General features: G+C 40.0%; 1 protein-coding gene across 2 annotated transcripts; it reads left to right on the forward strand.

The window, feature by feature from the left end:
* The first annotated feature begins 2,914 nt into the window (after positions 1-2,914).
* PTGER2 (prostaglandin E receptor 2) lies at positions 2,915-16,284 on the forward strand. 2 transcript variants are annotated; one of them, XM_037503340.2, is made up of 2 exons: positions 2,915-4,350; positions 13,717-16,284. In XM_037503340.2, the coding sequence occupies exons 1-2, from the start codon at positions 3,532-3,534 to the stop codon at positions 13,972-13,974; spliced, it is 1,077 nt and encodes a 358-aa protein (XP_037359237.1). In that variant the 5' UTR covers positions 2,915-3,531; the 3' UTR covers positions 13,975-16,284. The 2 variants fall into 2 exon arrangements, with proteins under 2 accessions (XP_037359237.1, XP_037359238.1); XM_037503341.2 differs by lacking the exon at positions 13,717-16,284 and adding an exon at positions 7,984-8,319.
* The last annotated feature ends 6,777 nt before the right edge of the window (positions 16,285-23,061 follow it).

Raw genomic sequence — 23,061 nt, forward strand, 5'->3', positions numbered from 1 at the left:
TATAGCTTCATTTGAATGGGATAATATACATGTTTTTATCTCATTATCTGGTAAAGGTCATTATGAACATATATAGGTACATATCATCTTTTTTATTGACTGTATTTCTGTAGCACAGGTGTACCAAAATTTATTAAATCAGTGATTTATGAAGGAGAGATTTATTTCTAGATCCTATAAACATTCTTTCTGTTGTCTGCATGTGTACCTATGAGTGCAGGTGTATGTACGTGTCAAATAATGTTCCTTGCAGCAATACATTTCTATAACATTATTTTGGGGGCTAAAGCATATTCAAATTTTTAATAATTAATAAGCTATTTTTCCACCAGGAAAGTGATATTCCTTATATTAACAAGTCCATGTCTCTCTATCTTTAGTCATACTGGGTATGCACAATCTTTTTAAACTTAACAATGTGTCAGGCAAAAAATGACATCTAAATTTTGTTGAGTTATTTGGTAGTGAGTTCTAACACTGTGTTGGGTTGGATGGGTATCTTTTCATGTGCTCCTTTCCAGCTGTAAATGGGCAGTGTGTGTATTATATGGGGGCCCAGGGTGTAAATAAGATGGTCTTGCTTCCACACTTACTACATTAACTCAGTGTGCCCTTGGTTAAGCCCTTAAACTTTCTGTGTCTCAGCTTCTTCAAAAGCAAATGAAGAATTTGGAATGAAATGTTCCCGAACTTTCTTCTAGTTATGAGGAAAAGGCAACAGGGAATTGCTGTGTGCATATGTGTAGCAGACACTGAGTAGAGTAACGCAGTGCTATTTCTAGCTCTTTCTCCTTTGCCTACTTTTACTCTAGAAAAGGCTGGAAACCTTCACTATCCCCTTTCTCAGCCTTCTTTGGAGCTAAGAGGTCATCATTTTACCATATCCTAACTAATGAGACATGAAAAGAAGTCTATTAGGGTGTTTCTAGAAAATCTTTTGCTTCCCTGATAAAGAAACAGACACAAGAGAGAACAAGCTTACTGGTGAGCTGTGCCTCCCTTACCCTCTGCCTGCAATGCAGACTTGCTGCCTGGACCTATACGGCTGTGTAGTGGCTTTCTACTTAAGCAGGATCTGTTTTCCAGAATCTTGCATGGTTTCAGGTTAGCACTGACCATGAAAAAAATGTTGCATGAGGTCTGGAAGCAGTGGCTGTGGCTTTTACGCTTCGAAGGACAAGGCTGCGCTCCAAGGACAAGGCATGGCGGTAACTCTAGCACAGTGTAGCTGATCCCTAGCGCCTCTTGCTGGTGTGAGGCCACATGCAGATTCACAGCTTCTCTAGCTCCCACCAGATACCCTCCTTCCATTACTCTGAGTCCTATGCCAACTGCATGTGCAGCTCCATGAAAGGTGCCAATTTCCCCCCAAGTATGTCTGCATTATGGAGGTTGGAGTTCGGATAGATGCAGGCAGACTCAGGTTGTCTTTGAGGATTCTAGTCATTTATGAGCTCCATTTTGTCCCCTCAGGTCCAATCTTGCTCTTACCCATGTTCAGTTTTCTACCCAGCCCGCCATTCTGGCTGACCTGTGGTCGCTTCAGGCTCAATACTAGAAATTATGACAGCAATACACTTTACAAATATTCTCCATCAGCATCCACAATGGTGAAAAATCTAATGCAGCACTGTCCAATGGCACTTCTATGATGATGGAAGTGTTTGACAAAAGAGCTGTCCAACAAGATAGCCACTGATCACATGCGGCTCCTGAGCACTTGAAATGTACTCAGTGCAACTGAGAATATTAAATTTTCACTCATTTCATTTTAATTCATTTACATTTAAATAGCCCCATGTGGCTAGGGGCTACCACATGGAACAGCACAAGTTTCACAGGTTTAAATCTCTTCTTTATGACTCACAGTGGTTTTGTTTCTCTGGTTGAGTCCTGACAGCAACTGGTGATCATGTGGGGAAGAACATGTAGACAGAAAGCCAGCTGGGAGGAATGCTGAGACAAGAGGACAGAAAGAGCCTGGTTCCTGGAAGGCCCACCAGCCTGTGACCCCTGAACTTCTCATGTTAGAAAAATAGACCTCCTGTGAGGTTGCCATGTTGGGAACTCCACCCCCATTCCTATCGCCAGAATTACCAAGGTGAGCCAAATATTCGTGGAGAGCAAGAAGCAGGCTGCAAGAGGGTGGGCTTTTCAGCAGGCAATCTTTCCTTTACTCCAACATGATGAATTTTTCCCCCTTGCCTGTTCCCTGTGCAGAACCTTCCTCCTCTCGTCCACAAATGAATGGCATTCCTTATTAATATAATAATCACGGTGTTGCCTATTGAACTAGATTTTTTTAAAACATCAGCCCATTTCTATGACTACAATTGTGGCAATAGGTGGTAGGCAACTATTTTTATAGGCTTTGAAACCGGCTGTTTACCAATAAACTGTACCAGTAATGGCTCTTTCTGGATGGGGTCATGATTGACTTTACATGAAAATTTTAATGGCTAAACAATATTCTCCCCCTCTAAGGCTGAACTTGAGTAAAGAACAGTGTGCAGGGCTGTATCAACCTGTGCCCACAAACCCCTTTTTCCCGTTTTTCAACAAAAAAAGGGGTTGCTCAAACAGGTGGTTTTCCCTTGTGGTGATGACATAGGTAAAGGTGAAATGCTGGAAACGGAATCAAAGTAACAGTCCAACAGAGAGCTCAGCAGTGTGCATGGTTTGGGTCCTTGGATGGAGAGGTTTGCTTTTCACTTCCTCCAGTTTGGATCCCGCCCTGTTTCTGTATCTTCTTGAGAATGTTCAAAAAAAAAAAAAAAAAGAGCACATTGATCTTACTGCAAGTCGTCTTTGGTGTCTATTGTTTCCTTCTTTGTAGCAGGTCACGGGACTGGGTCCTCCCAACTTCTCTATTGTTTGCTGAGTCACTTGGCTTCTAAGTTGTTGCCCAGCCTGCTGTGGAAACCGCGCAGACCTCCTCGAGTGGCCCTGCACTCCCCGCCGGCCATCAGCTAGGTCTAAACCCCGCCTAGCCCAGGAGTATCCCGCCCCGTCGGATCCGAGGAGTTTCTAGCAGTCGACTTGAAGGAGCAGAGCAAGGGACACCTCCGAAGAGTCTGCAGTCTCTCCGACGCTGGCAGCCTGCACTTACTTGCCCAGCACTGCGCACCCCCGGCGGCGTCCGCGCCTGAGCGACATGGAGAGCCCCCTCGGGGTGTGACTCGCCCCACCTCCCTGGCAGCTCTCAGGGCACAGCGCTTGACACCTCGCTTGCGCCCGCCTCCGGAGGTGGGTGCCACCTCGCACGGGCTCCTGGCTGTAGTGAACGCAGGTCCACCGACAGCCTCCAGGACCTCCCGGATGCTGCAATCCGCCTGCCTCTCCGAGAGAGAACAGCAGAAGACCCGGGGCCGAGTCAGCCCTCACCGAGCGCGCTGGGAGCCGGAAGGGGACTCTGCATTGGGATCCCTCTCCTTTTGTGTGTGGGTCTCACTGCGCTCCTGCTCTTAGACCCTAGTCCTCCCAGGTACAGGTCGGGAAAGGGGGGTGCATCTCTCCTCCCGACGACTCGCCATGAGCAGTAACTCCACTGACAAGTGCGCTGATCAACTTGTGCTCGGGTCAGACGCAAGCCCAGCCATCAGCTCGGTGATGTTCTCAGCTGGGGTGCTGGGGAACCTCATCGCGCTCGCGCTGCTGGCGCGCCGCTGGCGGGGAGACTCCCGGCACGGCGCAGGACGCTGGAACCCCATCTCCTTGTTCCTCGTGCTGGTGACAGAGCTGGTGTTCACCGATCTGCTTGGGACCTGCTTCATCAGCCCAGTGGTGCTGGTTTCATACGCGCGGAATCAGACCCTAAAGGCACTGGGTGCGTGCCACTATTTCGCCTTCACCATGACCTTCTTCAGCCTGGCCACGATGCTCATGCTTTTTGCCATGGCCTTGGAACGCTACTTATCCATCGGGCACCCCTACTTTTACCAGCGCCACATCACACGCCGCGCGGGCCTGACGGTGCTGCCCGCCATCTATGCGGTTTCCCTGCTCTTCTGCTCCCTGCCTCTGCTGGGCTATGGAGAGTACGTCCAGTACTGCCCCGGGACGTGGTGCTTCATCAAGTCAGAGCACACGGGGTACCTGAAGCTTTACGCCTCCCTGCTGCTGATCCTCATCACGGCGGTACTTGTCTGCAACCTCAGTGTCATTTTCAACCTCATCCGCATGCACCGACGCAGCAGGAGGACCCGCTGCGGACCCTCAGTGGGCAGTGGTCACAGTGGCTTTGGGAGCCGCAGAAGAGGGGAGAGGGTGTCCATGACAGAGGAGACAGACCACCTCATTCTCCTGGCTGTTATGTCCATCACCTTCGCAGTCTGCTCCTTGCCTTTCACAGTAAGTCACTCACTTATTTTCCATAGGCCCCCTCTGTACTAGCTCCCCATACTCTCTCCTCTGACCGCCCCCTATCCAGGGGCACAAACTTTGGCAACTTGTAAAAATATATCTAAATTTGTAAAGGCATCGCTCTGCTAGTGTTTCTTATACAGTAATACAGTCCCTCAGAAAGGGAGTCTAGCCCACCACTAAGCTAGCCCAACCTATGGGTCCTAGACTCCCTGCAGACCCACTAACTGGGGTTGGTACCTGAGGATGAGGCAGCCCCTTCCACCTTTGGATGGTTGTCATTATTACTACCTGACTTTCCCAGAGCTGCATTTTGCCTTTGGTAGACACAGACAGACACAGACAGACAGACAGACAGACAGACAGACACACACACACACACACACACACAACTGGGGCTAGGTCTCCATGCTTTGCCTTTTATTTCTCCTAGGGCAAAATGTTGTACCCAGCCCATGGCATTCCAACTGCCACTGAGAACAGTCCCAGGTGAGAGAGGTCCTCTTGCAGAAATTCAGAGCATTCATTATTTGTCCTACAAGTTCAGTGAGCATCTAGTTTATAAATTTCCCAATGCATATTAGGGAGTGTAATTCTTTTTGGTCATGATAATTCATGATAATAATTGGGGGGAGGTGATTACTTGGAAGAACTCCTTGGTAATAAGCCTTTGAGATCCATCTACAGGAGGCATTTGTACCCTCTTATACAGAGTCCTCCTGGTGTTACTGTCCAAAATGTATACAGGTGCACTTCAGCTTACAGTTGTGTACTCTATGGGCACAGAACCTCATGCAGGAATGGCTGGTCCATTTCAGGGATGTTGAGGATTTGCTATGACCCAGCAGGACAGAGGCTGCCTGGGGGACTGAAGGACAGGCCCCAGGTTCTGTGATGGGTGCCATCCTGGCTTGGGGCAACCTCAGCAATTAGGTCCATAGTGCTTTGAGTTCAAGCCTCCTAGTGTGCAACATGAATAGTAGAGCCTGGGATGTATCTGAGCTGGCCTATTAGAGAGAGCTGGGAACTAGGAGGTTTGGCCACTTCCTTATCTTCACAGGAACAGAGTAAACAGATAGCCACACCCACCTGCCACAGTCTTGAAGAAGAGGAGATAGTGCCTGCCATTAGCAGGTCAATCTGTAGAGTGGGAGGGTCACTTTATACTACTTCCCACCTCTATCACTGCTGATTATCTTCATACATTCATCCCCAGGGCCTGGAAAGGACACAGGATCCTAAAAGCCCAAATTGGAAAGGGCTACCACCACCTCTCACCTAATTAACTACCTTACTACCCTCTTAGTTATGTTCTCTTCACCACTCTGTCCTCACACTTCTACCCCATTCAAATCACTAGTACAGAAAGTGATTTGAATCAGTAAGTTACATTTTTCTAGAAAGGAGGTAAAATGTGTAAAAGGTGCCCTCTTGTAAGATGAAGTAGAGCTGTGGGCAGCTTCATCTCCTACTTCACCCTGGGCAGGGAATTTGTTCAATATTAATGTTATAAGGTAGAAACCCAAATGACTCCTACATGTTGTTTTGTTTAACTGGTAGGCTCTTTCAATTACATTAGGCACAAAATCATCTTTAGGGGGGTGACTACTGGAATGCCGAACATGTATCTATGAGAGAAAGTATTTCAAATCCCAAAAAACAACTTAGAATTCAACCATTTCTGAATTGGGGAATGCTTTTCTTGGACTGTTGGGAAATAGCCTGTCAGCTCTTGAAGTTTTATCTATCATTTGTGAAAGTTTTACCTATTATTTGTTAACTGTTGATGTCCCCCACTTATCTACTTAAATAGCCTATAAATGGGCTCAGAAGTGAGCACACACTTGTAAAAAATGATTGTTACACTTTTTCTTAAGGCTCTTAGAGGAGGAGAGCTGGAGAAAAAGGTCTCCCTTTTGGTCTTGATTGACCCACTGCATAAATTGTTTTTAAAATGAAAGGCAATGATTTTCAACAGTTTTTAAGTAAATCTGTCTTTTAACATGAGAATGCCAATGTTGTCTTATGTTAAGTTTCATTCATATACATTCATATATGCATTCATATATGTCTATATATAGGTATATAGATATAGATATCTCCTTCATTTAACATTAACCCTAAAGATGCTCCAGAGTCACCAAATGGAAGAGCTAACAGCCAGAAGTCTATAAGTCTGGTTAGAAAGCGTGGTGGGGCAGGACATTTGCTTTGAAGCAATTTTATTTAGCTTGCCTGTTAATGCCTTAGGGAGGGTCAGGTGAAGATTATAGCTTCCCAAACTACTCCTTGGCATTGATTCTATTAGTAGATATTAATCTCAGTTTACTTCTGCATGTATGTGTGGCAAAGACTCCCAAAGAGCAGGAGAAAAACGTAGTGTGAACAAAATCCAAAAGCAGCCGTACTTACTTCTTGCCTCAGACTTAATGTCACATTGTTCACATGAACTATGGAGAATGTGTACCTTAAAGATATTTGAATCAGACCTTAAAAGGGAAGTATCAAGCCATCTCTCAATAAGGAAATTTACATTAAATTTACATTACCATTAGCTAATTTTATTTTGTCTTAGTATCTTTTATTTACATTGCACTTTAAACCTTATGAAATATTATACTTCCCAATTAAGTTATTTGTTGGAGGGCTTATCTGACAATGCTAAACTCACGGTTCATACATTCTATTTTAAATGCTTGGCATGTTATTAGGGCAGGGGATTCTCTTTCTCCCCACATTTACTTTGTCCATGCTAAAATTGTGCTCTGAAATGGCCTACGCCAATCTTCCACCCAAGGCAAGAATCATTTCCACACATGCTAAGTGGGGACACTCTTAGACAAGGTAAAGGTTTATGGTTACCTTCAGAAGTGCTCCTGTTTTTCTAACAGAACATATGTAATCCAGTAGAAATACAGCGTGAGACACATATGCAAGGCACACATGCAATTTTAAATTCTCTAGTAGCCACATGGCTAAAAATAGTTGAAATTAATTTTAATCATCATATTTTATTTAACCCAACACATCCAAAATATTATCAATTATCCCAAGCTGTGAGCAGGTTAGAATTACTGCTTTTTTTTTAAGAATGCCAGTCTAGGTTGTTCAAAGTTTGAAAAGTAAAGTGAAACTACTAAAATGTAAAATGTCCAGCACCTTGTAATGAAGTCAAATTCAACCTTAAACTCCTTTATTATCAACGTCAAAATGGCTAACATTTTTGAGTGCTATCTGTCACATATATTAACTCATTATCTTCATAACAACCTATAAAATAAATATTATTATTCCCATTTTACAGATAAGGCAAATAACTTAACCTGGGTTCCACAACTAGTGAGGGTTAGAGCCAGGATTGAAAGCAAACAGTTTATAATTAAGCACAGAGAACCATGTTTTGACCACATACACCTGGGAGAAAGTATTCATTTCAGGGTGACAGATTGACCCAAGATTTCATCAGAGAATTGTGAAAATGTTATAAATATCTGGACCACCTTGCCTCTTAATTCCAATTTGTTAACTTTAAACATTAAATAGCAAAGACCTCCTTCTTCATGTCAGATCAAGGGGCCTGAGCCAGAGCTAAATGTGCATTTCCTTTTTTCTTCTTTACAGACCCATGATTTAAAAGACCGAGACAGAGATTTAAGGAGATTCACTAATATAAATGCTGGTCTACATTAAGAAATAATCAGATTACCCCTCATGTCAAATCTTCCATTGGGACACAAAAAACATTTCTTAAGAATGAAAATAAGCATGTTGTGTTTTTAGAAATGACATTATTTTGGTTATCCAATATGAAATCATGCACAGGACCAACAACATATCCCAAACTGTTTATGTACTAACAGGATATTGTATAAATTAATAAATTCCTCCTTATGATAATCAGCTGTTGTCATCATTTCACAGAGATAAATAGAAACTTACTTTCTTCCTGAAATGGAACAGAACACAGGAAATATATTAGATCTCCATTCTTGTCTCAGATACTGTTTGTGTTTAATGTCCAACCCACACCAAGCCACTTTCTCACTACTTTACTAATAATAGTGGATTATTCTGGTCATTTTAAACTGTTTTCCACATGCTATCAGGATAAAGTACTTATGCATTTTATTTAGTTCTAAAATTTCAAGAGTGAACCACTGACTCATTCCTTAGGGCTATAATTTCTAGGTAAATCTGATTAGTGGAAATAGGATCTTTGCAATACAGAAAAAATTCAAGTAAACAATTTTGGGGTTTCCTATTCATTCCTGATACTCTATGTAAAACATAATATAAATGGGAATTATAAAACTATATGAAACGGGGCCACCCTAGTGGCACAGGTGGTTGAGCACAATGCTGTGAAGCTGTCCACAGCCTCTGCAGTGCGGGTTCAATCCTGGCCGACTGGGGAGATACCCACATGGTGCAGCAGACCTCTCCTATCTCACCCATTGCTCCCCTCAGCAGTGTATTTCAGTCAGTCTACCTGTTCTGTTTCCCACTCTGTCTCTGGTGAATCCTCTCACCCCCACACACATCTGGCCTGTACCCTGGTTCTTGTATAAATAAATAAATCTTTAAAAAAAACTATATGAAACTAGCTAAATAGATATATATGGTTTATCACAATTCTACTGGGGATGAAATAGAAGTCCAGAAAATCTGTGCATGACCACAGTGAACTTTGCCTGGTGGTATTTTAAGTTAATATCCTTGAACTACTTGAAGGCCCTTTATCATCCATGTATCATCAAAGATGTGTTTAGATTGCTGAAATAACTTGAATATGCATTACCTTTTAAGAGAAAGTTCCTCTGAATGAGTGTTTTCGCTTGACACCTTTTGCCATTTGATATTTTGAAATGGTTATTGGATAAAGATTGTGGATGCATAATTACACTGAGTTTTAAAAATTTAGACAGAAAAACCACAGTCTTTTTTCCCCAAAGAGAAGATGTGCATATATGACTACACCCTTGGTCAAGTTGATCATCACTGCCCTTTCAGATGAATAAGTCCAGGGCCTCCTACCTTAAGGAAAAACTGCTCAGGGGTATACTTCTTTTCTATTTCTTCTTCTTTCTTTTTTTTTTTGGCAAGTCAGAAACTCATCATAATAATAAGTTAGAGAAGAAATAACCATGGAGACTATTGATCTCTGCATTTCAGGAAGGCATTCAATAAATCTGTTTCCAGCTAAAGGCTTAAGATCCTGTTGATGGGCAACTTGGTCTTTTGGTTTCCATCATGTCTCTAGTTTTCTACTTTCAAGTTCTGAGCACCACTCCCCATTCTTATCTTGGGCTCTGACCCATTGTGCCTCAGTGTGTATCACCAAGTCATATCAAGCTTCTTTTTTCTGGGAATAATTTACTACCCAAAATTGTCTCCCTCTAACGGAAAACTAGACTGAGGACTTCTGCAGTTGGGACATATGTGTGATCAGAAAAGCCAAGGAGAGGAAAAGTACACTTGGAAAAAGTTGAAACTTCCTCTAGAACTAGGCTTTTTTTTTTTTTTTTTTTTTAAGATTTATTTATTTATTTATTTATGCAAGCACTGGGTACAGTCAGAAGCATAGGAGGGTAAGAGGATTCACCAGAGCCAGAGCGGGGAACAGAACAAGCAGAACAACGAAATACACTGCTGAGGGAAGCAGCGGGTGCAGCAGGAGAGTGTGCACCATGTGGGACCCTTGGGGATCTAACCAGTGCTGCAGAGGCTGCAGGCAGCTTCGCAGTCCAGCGCTCAACTGCTGAACCACCAGGGGAGGCCCTAGAACAAGGCTTTTAGCCTGCACTCCAAGGGTGGAACTTCAAAATCATTTCTAAAATCTGTGTTAATTTACAAAATTTGGGGAAGGTAGTTCCTATTGTGCATCATTTTCTCAAAAGGTTAAGAACCTCTGAGCTAGAGCCACTCCATGCTCTAGTCTTTCCTTGTGAAGGAAAACAGTCTCCTATTCCCTCTACTACCAAGTCCCTGAGATTTCATTAACACATCATATATGCAGTGGGCCTCCCCTGGTGGCGCAGCGGTTGAGCGCTGGGCTGCGAGGCTGCCCGCAGCCTCTGCAGTGCCGGTTCTTTCCCCGGCCGCTGACGAGGGTCCCACAAAATACATACATACATACATACATACATACATACATACATAAAACATCATATATGTAGAAATTAACCATCCCTACTAAAAGTCTTTTTTTTTTTAAAGAATGGATATACAAAGCCTATAGCTTTATCTTTCACAAGGCAGATAAACATATGACAAGTCTGTGATTTAGCTGTGGAAAGTGTGTGCAGTCAGAGAGTAATGAATTTCATGTGAGACTTTATGTTATAGGATTTTTATATAAATGACAGTAGAGTATAGACAGGCTGAAAGGCACATTTGGGCTCCACTGCTTGAATGTGATTCCATGACATCCCCACACACCTGAGGAGTGACTTGGGGCATGGTAAACTATTATCTTGTAAGCTTTTGGTTTCTCCTTACTAATAATAATACTTTGCAGTTTTATTTGAAAATTAAACAGAATAATACTTGTAAATTGCTTAACAACATACCTAGCACACATAAGTATTCTGTAATTATTAGATACTATTGTCATAGGATACAATTTCCAAAGGAAAAATCAAATTGTATATTAATGGCCAGAAACTAACTGAATTCGGGAAGCTCAGTCATTTGTTTAATTGGCCAGTCTAAGTGGGTATTTCATTTTTAATAATGATAAATAATTTTAAACTATTTCAGGTGTTGGGTAAGTTTCTAAAGCAGTGGTTCTCACCTTGGCCACACATTAGAATCCCCTGAGAGGCTTTTTAAAACCTGATACCTAAGTTATAGTCCAGATTCAATTAATCAGTCTCCAAGGGAGGGAGCAAGTCATCAGAGGTTTTTTAATGCTCCTTGAGTAATTTCATCAAGAAACCAGATAGAACTCTCATTCTGAACTTATTACATTAGTTGCATTAAAGTTTACCATGACAGTGCCAAGATGAAGTTTTCCATGGGAGGCTGCTAGGATTCTGTAGAAAACAGATATAAAAGAACACTATTATTTCTCCTAAATTATGATTTCTCCAATGGGAGAAAATCATCATGTTACCTCAATAAAGAAGAAAAAAATACAGAACACTAATTTTCATCTTGCCACCTTTGAAGTATCATAACACAGCTTTATGTATTCTTAAAATAACACTGTAAAGAGAACTTGCCCTAAAGAATGAAAACTTACTTGACTCAGTTAGATTAGCACTTGCTCAAACCCAGTATCCACAAGATTTAAAATGGTTAACTTAAAGCAAAAATATAAGCACCAAAAGCAAATAAATGGGAAGGTAGGAGAAGATGAAACACAGCCGAAGAACTTCAAGGGTTGCTGAAATATGTTTCTTTTCCAAGTATAAAGAAGAAATTGCCTTCTACAGAATGTTGGTCACCTCCTAAAATGCGTTTCTAAAAAAAAAAAACAACCCAGTATAGTGGATGAAGAGGAAACAAGTAGTGCAGAATTGCATCATGCCCTAAAGTCATTTTTCACTTCTCATTGTTCACATGGGAAAGAGATCAGGAACTATGGCTTGGGTCATTCTCCACTGAAAATCTGATTCATCATTATGTGTGAAGCTGCTGCCTCTCTACGTGCCTATCCTGGCTAGCCAATTTGGTATTATCATGTTCCTTGGTGAACTAGATCACGAACTCATCTACAGACTTTTTACAACAGAAAGCTCAGTTGTGTTGGGGTGAGGGGTGACTAGTATATTTTAATCTATCCTTAGGTACACTATTATCCTGATATTCTAAACGCTGAAACCTCTACTTGAACATACCATAAAGGTACTGTGTATGTCTCACCCAAAAATAGTTACACTAAACAGTAAATTCCTGCTCCATTTCATTTCCCCACCCAACTTTCTCTTTCTCTCTATAATTGGGGGAATCCACCATCTATTCTTCTTTTTGCTTATTCATCTGCCAAGTCATTTTCTCCATTCCCTATGCCAAGATTCTCGTTCATGAACAGCCATGACTGCCAACCCTTCCTGCTGTTTTCTTAATATAAGCAACTCAAGGTGACTGCTATTCTCCCTCCCTGCAATTTGCTTTTGTATAATCCAGTTGTATGCCAGTGGGGAGAGTACCAGAGGAAAATGTGATCAACTATTCCTTCATCAGGGGAAGGAGAGAGGAGGGAAGAGGGACTAGTTCCCTAACTCATGGGCTACCATGGTAAGAAAGTCTCTGGAGCAACCTAAAGAACTGATTTTTAAATGACTATGTATGCATTTGTTTTCCTCTTTTCTGTAAGCTATGTAGTGTTTGATCTTTATCAAGCATGGACTGTTCCATTTCTTTCAATCTGACCCAAAAGTTGTGTTGTTCACTAAATCTCTAAACAGCAAGATTAGAGTTGGTAGACTAGCTTGAAAACACTTTCCAACTTGTAAAAATGTGTCAGCTTTCCATTGTTTAGGACAATGTTCCGAAGACCTTTGCTCTAATATAGATGACCTGGACATAGCACACAGCCAGCACAGCACTGGTGTCAAGAGAGCAGGAATTGTCCTCAGTTGGCCACCACTCAGCCCTGGGGACTTGGGCAAGTCAGTCAACTGCATCTCATGTCTGCACTGATAAAATGGAGGTAACAACTAACATTGTGAAGTGCTTATTAAGTTTGAAGTAGCTTACATGCTATTTCCTATCATCTTACTACTTCCTATCATCTTCCCAACAACCCAATGACAAAGATATTATTATTATCGCCCATTTTGAAAATCTAGAAACTGTGGCACGAAGAGGCTACTGTATTTCTGTGGTCCCAAAGCTTTGTACAGAGCCAGGATTCGAACCAGTCACTCCATGGCAAGAATTCACCTTCTCATTAGTGATATTCTGCTGCATGCTCTCCATCCTGAACCGTGACGACTAAACCAGATTAAGAATTTGGAAGTAAATGTAACATGTTATGAACTTTCCCCAAGTTCCTCTTCTCATGGAGACAAAGCTTAATGTTTCAGAGTTTTTATAAGGACTAGGAATAGAAGTGGGTTTAATCCAGTGCAAGTCATGATACATGTGTATTAGGTTATTGATAAATGGGAACTACAAATAGTAACATTTTTGTTATTAATATTTTTTAAGTAATTCTGTTCTAGGTGCCAAGAAAGCTTATTCATTTCTGTCCAATCCCAATGGCAGGACCAGTCTCTTGCTCCTGGCATCAACTGTAATCCCAAGAAAACACGAAACATATTTCACTTTCAAATCTCAAGAAATAGCCTATAATAAAACTTGTCACAATGTAAAACTAACATCATTTTCCTATTTTGTTTCTTACAGATATTTGCATATATGGATCAACAGCAGGAAGAGTTGGCAGGTCATGCCACCAAGTGGGACCTTCCAGCTCTTAGATTTTTATCAATTAACTCAATAATTGACCCTTGGGTCTTTGCCATCCTCAGGCCTTCTGTGCTAAGACTGATCCGTTCTGTCCTCTGTTGTCGGATTTCATTAAGAACACAAGATGCAACCCGAGCTTCCTCTTCTACACAGTCAAATGCCAAAACACAACTGACCTCTGTGGACAGTAGTTAAGAAGCGCTTAGTAAGCAAGCATCTGGAAAAGCTTTCTGAAATGGTTCCTTGAAGAAATGGAAAAAGTTAATTTATAAACAAAATGAAGCTACTCTAATAAAACAGAGTCAACAAATGTTCACACAGTGGATTGGGCTGCAGACTGATATTGCATTCTTGGAAGGTATCAGAAAGATCTATAAAACCTACCTATAAAACCTATCTATAAAACCTCAATGAGTGAGGTACATGGCCTTTAGAGGAACAACCAACTAACTGCACTTAAGATGGGGTTGTCTTTTGATTTAAGCTTTCCTGTTGAATGAGAAAGCGTGATTTATTATTTGTTTAAAGCTCTAAATAGTTACTATGTTTCTATTTTGATCTTCCATGATACTACCGCTATAAACACACAGTGTACAGTCAGATCAGATAAAACTTCGTATGTTTTCTCTAGGAAGTCCACATGTGGCTCTGACAAGCCTGGTGTCTTGTGATTTCTTAATAAACCTTATTTGGACAATGAGGTTGAAAATCTTAGGCACGTTGTATTGTGATGTTTATGTATGTGGGAGTATTCTCTCGTCACCATATTGTTACTCTTAGAAGAGTGAGCTCAGTCTGTTGACGTCAGTCAGCTAGTCCCCAGAAGCTATGCATCAAAGCGGGAGGTCACTTATTTTATAATCTCCATTGGGCTAGTGGTAATCAAGAAGACTTTAGGAATTTTCCTCTCAACAAGATATAAAGAAAGGTTATTAAGAGAGCTAATTCTGACTAAGTATTCTTTACTCTGTTTCCAAGGGAAGATATGTGATTATATCCAAAGCCAAAAATTAGGATTAAAATCTGAAAAACCTGGGCAATTCCTCAGATACACTGGAACTCTTATATGCTGATGTTGTGATCATGACTAACATACTTTGTAAGATAACTGTGTTGTAACAAAATTCCTCTGTCTATATTTTATCTAGGAAATATGGTTTGACTCATATAAGAAGTCATGTAATGTGAGTCATATCTTAATATATTTCTAGACTTAAATATTTGGCATGTTCTAAACAAAGTATCAAAATATTTCAGTAAATTTACATTGTTTAATCATAGCTTAGTCAATTGTGATTCAACTGAAATGCTATAAACTATAAAACAAAATTTTGAAAATGGAATAGAATTTGATGAATTCCCCCAATAATATTTTATAATGTGTGTAGATGTATCTTTTAAGTGAGATAAAAGTAGACATGTTCTTTTTTATTTGGCAGGTTTTTAAAACACGAATACCTTGTAAATCGGAGTTTAAAATATTCAATACAGTATTTGGTGTTAGAGAATTTTTTTTCTTTAAGCTTTTATCCTCATAGCATGATCTTTACAACAGTAGAACTACTTTCTTTTGCAGTATTATTACAGAACAACTCTGTTTTTAAGAAAGGGGGGCGGCTGTTTTTAAGCTTCATTAAGTTGCTTATGCAAAACCACTTCCTACAAGTAGTTATCAAACTAGATGATGATTTTGAGTAATTCCAAACCAATGGAAGCATCGAGGTATTTCAATACAATCTATGTAAAATCAGCCCTTATCTTAAAAGGAATAAATAAATGGTTTTCTTTTATATTATTTTTTTTTAAAAAAGAATAGGTAAAATTTACCCTACTAAACTCTGGACTTATAAATAAATATTCTTTATCACCAAGTATTCCAAAGTTAATACAGTGTTCTAAATGGGACTAAATAGGCCACTGGATAATTCCCATACATAAAATTCTGAAGTTATTTTGAATCTGGAAGACTGATTTCTTTTATTAAATGACCTTTTTTCCCCTTCAAATGAAAATGTTAACTTCAATCCTTTATCTTACCTCACTCAGCCCCAAAATTCTGGAATGATGTCTCAGAACTTAAAAATAATTAGGCAAAATATCACTAGTAGGTAAAACATGATTCACTCTGAGGGTCTAAATTTAAATGAAGGGGACTCCCTGGTGGCACAAGGGGTTAAGACACAACCTATGAAGCTGTCCCACCCTCTGCAGCAAGGGTTTGATTTCTGGCCAGCCAGGAAGCAACCCACCTGGCTTACCCACTGCTCTCCTCGGCAGTGTACTTCAGTCAAATCTGTCTCTGTTGAATCCTCTTTCCGCCCCTCCCCCCACGCCTCTAGCCTGTACCCCAGCTCTTGTATACATAAATAAATAAATCTTTTTAAAAAAGCAAATTTAATACCGGATGGTCTCACTCATAGCAGGAATCTAGAAAACTTAAATAAGGGACCAGGAAAAAGAATAACTATAAGAAAGAAAATATCAAAATCAACAAACAACTATGAACAAGAGACACTCTATGGGGGGTGGGGGGGTGGGGAGGGGAGGGATTGGGGTCAGAATAAGGGGATTGCAATTGTATGGGGAATATAAAAATAAAATTTATTAAAAAAATAAAATAAAGTCAAGGATAATAACAAAAAAAAGCAAATTTAAATGAGGGAATTTAATCCATTTCTTTAAGAACTGGTAGTAACTTTTTTAGAGCTTTGATTCTTGTACTGTATTGAGTGAATAAATCCTATTTTATTTATATATAGAGAAAATATTACATAGATTTATATGTATTCTCTTTCTAAAAATCCCATCACATTCAGTGTACCTTTTAAGTTTACTGACTCATTTTCAAATTAAGTAAAAACACCAAATTTAGCCTGGTATATTGGAGAACTGAATTGTAATGAAAGAAAACCCTAATTTTATTTTTTGCCTCTGATAGTTGATGGAATGTAAATAGAGAAACTATAGTAGATATTCAGCTCAGAATGCCAGCCCTAACTTTAGGTGTCAAGAAATGGCTGGGCCAAAGCAGTCTGCTCTGAGCTGAACTGTTTCCTGGATGGTTCTCTGTGGCCCTCAGTCATCATTCCGAAGAGAGAACTTGGGATTTCTGGTATACTAAGGGGCCTTGAATCTCCAAAGATCTGCTGGGACCCTGAATTTGCTCCCAAAGATCTGAATCTCAAAATGGCGCTAGACACAATGTCAACACCAAGTTTCCATGCTGAGGCTGCAGCCCTGAGCAGCAGGGGGGACTGATTCAATCTGCATCACTCCTTTCTCAATGTAATTTAGTTAAATTTTTGGTGCCCCTGCTAGTTTATGTCTTTGCACCCTGGACTAATTAAATAATTCTAATGAAACATCAGCTCTGACTTGAGCCAATCAAAAAACAGCACATTTAGGTTACGCGCTTGATAACTTTGAAAAGCAGGGGAAAACAATTAGCTTACCCTTAAGCAAAAGTTTATTTCACATAGCCAAAGATAATAGTTTTCTGAATTTGGGAAGAGCCCCTGCTTGAGCCATTCACTGATAGAGAATCAATTCTCTCTACAAATGAATGATTTATTTATGTGGACTTACAATGCCTACTCTTGCAGTTGGAGTTGCAAACTTGAATATTTTTTATGGCTATTTTCTGCCTTCATCAAACACTTTTAACTTCAATGAATTTCCTCTGTGCACTTATAACATACCTCCCATCACTTAAAAGCATTATTTTTTGCTTTTTTTAATTTACAAAGCATTTTGATTATCTGACATGTATACTATTGAAATAAATACTATTTTAGCATTCACAGAAGCTATTGTCTAATTTATACATGGGACCAAGGTTACATTTTAGACATATTTTATTTCAGAAAGTTACTCTTTTTTCTGGTAGCTTTTGTGATTCTTTTTTTATTGTAAGTAAATTTTCTTGAAATATATTTTTTTATTTCCTATAAAACATATGTACTATTAAAGATCAGTTTGAGCATTTTAATGCTGTGATCCCTGTGTTTCATTCTTAAAAATCTGTCAAGAGCAAATATGTCTATAAGGATTCCAGGGGAAAGAGATGGCACTCAAAAGGCTTGACCAATGAAGGAATACTTAAAGAGGGGTGGCCAGGGTGAAGTAAATCCACAAGGAACGGTAAAGAATCCCTTGGTAACTGTTGCCACTACTAGACCTGAAGGGATAAAGGAGGAGCAGTTATCCGAAACCAGCAAGAGCTGTAGGAGATGCCACCCTACAGTTTTAGCGGGGAGCTATAGTGGGGAGCACAGCTATAGCCACACCAGAGGGGCATGATGGGGACACCACATTCCTGGAGTATCTTGCCTATTCTTTACTTTTCTGCTTGTTCTTCCAGTGGCCATACCAACTGTAATTCATTATCTAGATGATGCAGTCCAAGAAGCACAAAGCACAGGTGGAGAGTAGATTTAGAGGGGCAAATGGAGGCTATCCAGCACAATTAGATTAAATGTGTGTGTATTCTGCTTTGTAACCATACAATGACAAAAACTGAAACTATAAAGTGGGTAGTCTTTCTTTCCATTTCCTATTCAAATAGATATCCTCTAGTAAACTTGGGGAATAGGAATCAGCTCCATCTGTACAGAAAGAGGCAAATCACTGTAGGTTCCCTTAGCATAATATTTGTCCTACCCTCTGCTCCCCTGAGGCTCAGCATTTACATTTCTCCATTTCTTTTTTTTTTTTTGCATGTGACAGACATTTATTTTTCAGCTCCCATATCTGAAGGCTTCATCAACTTTTTTTTTTTTAAATACCATCTTACACCAGTGATGGTGTAAGAATGGCACATATTAAAAAAACTAGCAACAACAAATGTTGGCGAGGTTGTGGAGAAAAAGAAACTCTTCTGCACTGTTGGTGGGAGTGCAAATTGGTCCAACCACTATGGAGAGCTGTGTGGAGATTTCTGGGCCTACTAAACATAGAGCTTCCATATGATCCAGCAATTCCACTCCTAGGTATTTACATTTCTCCATTTCTAAAGGTAATTTATATGATTGGGAGAGAAAAAGGAGATTAAATCAAAGCATCTTTCTTTACCTGCCTATAGCAAGATAGCATAGTAGCTATTCCTAAGCCAAACAAAGAGAGAGTCATGTGCGTGGGTCTTGGAATGAACAAAAGCATTTTTTTAAAAAGATTTATTTATTTATTTATTTATTTATTTATTTATTTATTTATTTATTTATACAAGCACTGGGTACAGTCAGAAGTGCGGGAGGGCCAGAGCCAGAGCGGGGAACAGAACAGACAGACTGACAAAATACATTGCTGAGGGGAGCAGTGGGCAAGACAGGAGAGGTCTGAGCGCCATGTGGGACCCTTGCTGGTGGCCGGGGATCAAACCGGAGCTACAGAGGCTGCAGGCAGCTTTGTAGCCCAGCGCTCAACCACTGCACCACCAGGGGAGGCCCTGAACAAAGCATTTTTAAGACAGACCGCTGGAGTGAAAAAAATCAAAAATGCTGAGTGTGGGCCATATCCCTAATCTTAACATAATTAGAATGAGTCTACACAGATATTGAAAGAGTATATGTAGGAATTTAGCAATTCTGCATAGTTTAACATGCCAATAAATAACCAGGGAAAAGAAAATTTAACAAAATTGAAAAAGACTAGACAAAGTATGGCTTTCAAGGCCATCTGTCAATGCTCCCCTTTCTGCTACAAAAGGATTTCTGTTTCCTCATCTATAAAGATAATGAAATGATCCACCTCCTCAATTATTGTTAAGATTAAATAAGTAAATCAAGTATGCCCTGAATGCACACAGGGCATTCACACTGTGCCTGGACATGGTAAATGCTAGTAAGACTGGAGTTAGAATCATTTCAAATGCCCAGTCCAGGGGACTTTCTGATCTCTTTACACATGCCTGGTTCAGATTACACATTCGGGGTGGTAGTCACGGTGTCCAGGGTCATGTTATCTACTTGTTAACTCTGGGTGACCATCAAGAATGATGATGGTGGGGCCTCTCTCTGGCATCAGCACTGTGAAGCTATGTGCAGCCACTGCAGCCATGAGTTCAATCCCCTGCCAGGGAAGTGACCCACGAGGCAGATATCTAATGGGTGAGATCTTCCCTCCACACTATGTGTCCCCATCCCCTAGGCCTCCTCTTCTCCCCCACTCCTTCACTCCAGCCACCTTGGCCCATGCACTGTGCCTGATGCTCACCAGCAATCTCCCACCTCAGGTTCATTGCCCTGGCTGTTGTCTCTACCGGAATGAATGTTCTTCCCCCAGAAAACCATGGTTCACAGCTTCACTTTCTCCCATCCTTCCAAATTTTACTCAAGTGATACCTTCTTAGTACCATCTTCACAGATCTCCTTCCTAAAACTACACAGGCATGTGCGCGCACCCACATACACACACACATACACACACAATCTCCAATCCTATTAACCTACTCAATAATTTTTTTTAAATATGAGTGACTTTAAAGCACTCCAAGATTGCTATATTTATAATTTTCATGATCTATTTCCTTGCACTAGAATGTGAGTTCCAGGAGATAAGATTGTTGTCTGTTTTATTTTGATGCCTAGTGCTATAGTGGCAGGAGTCACATATACTTGGAATTATGTCTTATAGATTTCAGAGACTTTTATTTTTAGCTTATTCAGTATATTATTTTTAGGACATTTTGAAAATGATCTAAGTATTTTGTATATATTTATATATATATATATCTCATTTAACTTTTCAAATAACACTCTATTGTCCCCATTTTACAAATGACAAGCTAGATGCTCAAAGTTAAGCAACTAGCTCAAGATGACACAGCTCTGAAGGAAAGAAATCAGATTATTTTCTGATTTAAAGCTCAGGGATCATTCTACTGATCCCACAGAACTAGAAATCTGCAAAGACCTTCAATTTCTGATCATGATCCACTGCAGTGAAAACCCTTCTCCATCTTTATCACCACCATTGTTGCAATACCTAAGCTAGTGTCTAGCATATCATAGGTGCCATAAGTGCCAATAGCTACAAGTAGGTGCTATAATTACTTGCTGAATGAATGACAGAATTTAGAAGTCAGAGCCAGAATGAGAACAAGCAGTTCTGGGGGTGGCCTGGCATGAGCTGTGAGAGGCCAAGCAGAATGAGGATGGTATCCACATGGGGCAGTCAGGGGCTCGGACTGGGGAGTGGGAAGGGGTCATGGTGGGAAGATACATTATATGTTTGATTAAATAAGTAAATAAATTAAGAATAATAAAACCAGGTTTGTCATTGCAGGAGAAAGGGAAGAAGAGTAAAAAGTAGAATGAACATTATAATGTTAGATTTGAATTGGGGATATTGATATTAGCTCAAATTTTTCAATAAATTATAGAAATATATATGCAAATATGTTTGTGTATGAGTGTGTCATTGTGTTTAGTTTCGTCCCCTGAGACTGGAATTAGCAAGACCCATCCTCATCCAGTTGCAATGAGTATACCTAAAACACAGATCTTTATTTCTAAGTGCCATCTTCCTCTAAAAAGCATTTCTCCTTGGAGAAATGTCTGATTGCAGGCCTGAAGCAGAGAAAATATAAGAGAAACCAAAAACATCTTTTTTGTGCAAGAAAATAAGGAAGTGCTCAAGAAACGAGGGTACCATAGACAAGATATTTATATTCAAAGTTCCTGCCCCAAAATAATTATTAATTGCAATAAGTAAAGAGTAATTTTATAGTGAGCACGTCTGACAAATCCTAATTTAATCAGGGATCAAAATAAACATCAGTAATGGAACTGAACTGTGAGCCAGGAGCTAAGATGTAATTAGGACACACTCACTTTTGTGATAGTTCTTCCTGTAAAGCATCATAAATCTGAAGCTCTTCATGAGCAAACACCAGACAAATCCAAATTGAAGCACATTCTATGAAATGACTATCCCATGAGCTTTTAAAAGTCAAAGTCATGAAAATCAAGAAAAGAATGAGGAACGACTCGTGACCGTAAAAAACCAGATCCTCTTGCCATGGAGCAGTTTATTGGGACAACTTACAAAACATAAATGAGTTTTGAGGAATGGATGTTAGTCATGCATCAATATTAACTTCTTAAATTTGGTAATTATGTTGTGCTATTTGGAGAATGTCTTTGGTAACAGTATTTGGGGGGGTGATCAGGCATGATTGTCTGTGTCCTAATCTCAAATCATTTAAAGAAAAGAGGTTATATGCCCTGTGCTTTCACTGTTTTGTTTATTTATGATTGTCTCAACTTTAAAAAGTAAAATAGAAGTCATACCGTCTCAAGAGGAAGAAAACAAACAAAAATCATACTTTTAAACATGGTAACAATGTAAATTAAATCAGAACTTCAATCACTCACTCATTCTTCCTCAGATACTTTGTTTTTGAGCTGTGGATGAGTGAATATGTGTGAAATGAAAACCAAAACTAAATAGTGATGGTAAATATCGAATCTGCTGGTTGGAGAATGAAGTGGACCATAAAGTCGCTCTTTCCAAGAGCTGTTGTCTTAACTTTACCAAAGTTGACTAGGTAATAGTCAAACTAAGTAATAATATGATATAATGGTTTGACTGAAAAGAATTTGCACACCTGTCATCACATTTCCATTAGGAAAAAGAAGGCAACACATTTATGATTTTGAGCTGTCATTTAAATTACTGGGGTGTGATTATTTTAGCATCAACTTAATGATGTTAGATATCAGAGGAGATGACTGCCTGAAAGTAAGCATGATATATTCACCACAGGTCTAGCCTCATACCACAATTCTCTAACTTCTATTTGTGAACTTTTGTAGCTTCCTGAAATCATGAGTTAATTCTTTGAGTATAGAATATCTCTAACTTACTTTTCAGCTTCAATGACACAAATACAGATTTGAATCTCACAAATGGAATTTATTCTTTTTTTTTTTTAAAGATTTATGTATTTATGCATACAAGAGCTGAGGCAGAGGCTAGAGATGATTCACCAGAGACAGAGTGGGGAACAGAACAGGCAGACTGACCAAAGCACATTGCTGAGAGGAGCAGCGGGCAAGTCAGGAAAGGTCATGTGGGCTGCTCCCCGGCCGGCGGGGATCGAACTCATGCTGCAGAAGCAATGGATCACTTCATAGTGCAGTGCTTAACCTCCTCCGCCACCAGGGAGGCCCATGGAATTTATTCTTAAAGATGCATTTCCGTAAGAACTTTTCCTCATTGGAATCCTGTCTGCACACACTTCCTGTCAATCTTAAATCTGTGCTCAAAAGTGTAAAGGGCTTG

This window comes from Talpa occidentalis, unplaced genomic scaffold (genome assembly GCF_014898055.3).
Source record: "Talpa occidentalis isolate TD23 unplaced genomic scaffold, MPIMG_talOcc4v2.1 talOcc4.11, whole genome shotgun sequence".
In the NCBI taxonomy this organism is placed as follows: domain Eukaryota; kingdom Metazoa; phylum Chordata; class Mammalia; order Eulipotyphla; family Talpidae; genus Talpa; species Talpa occidentalis.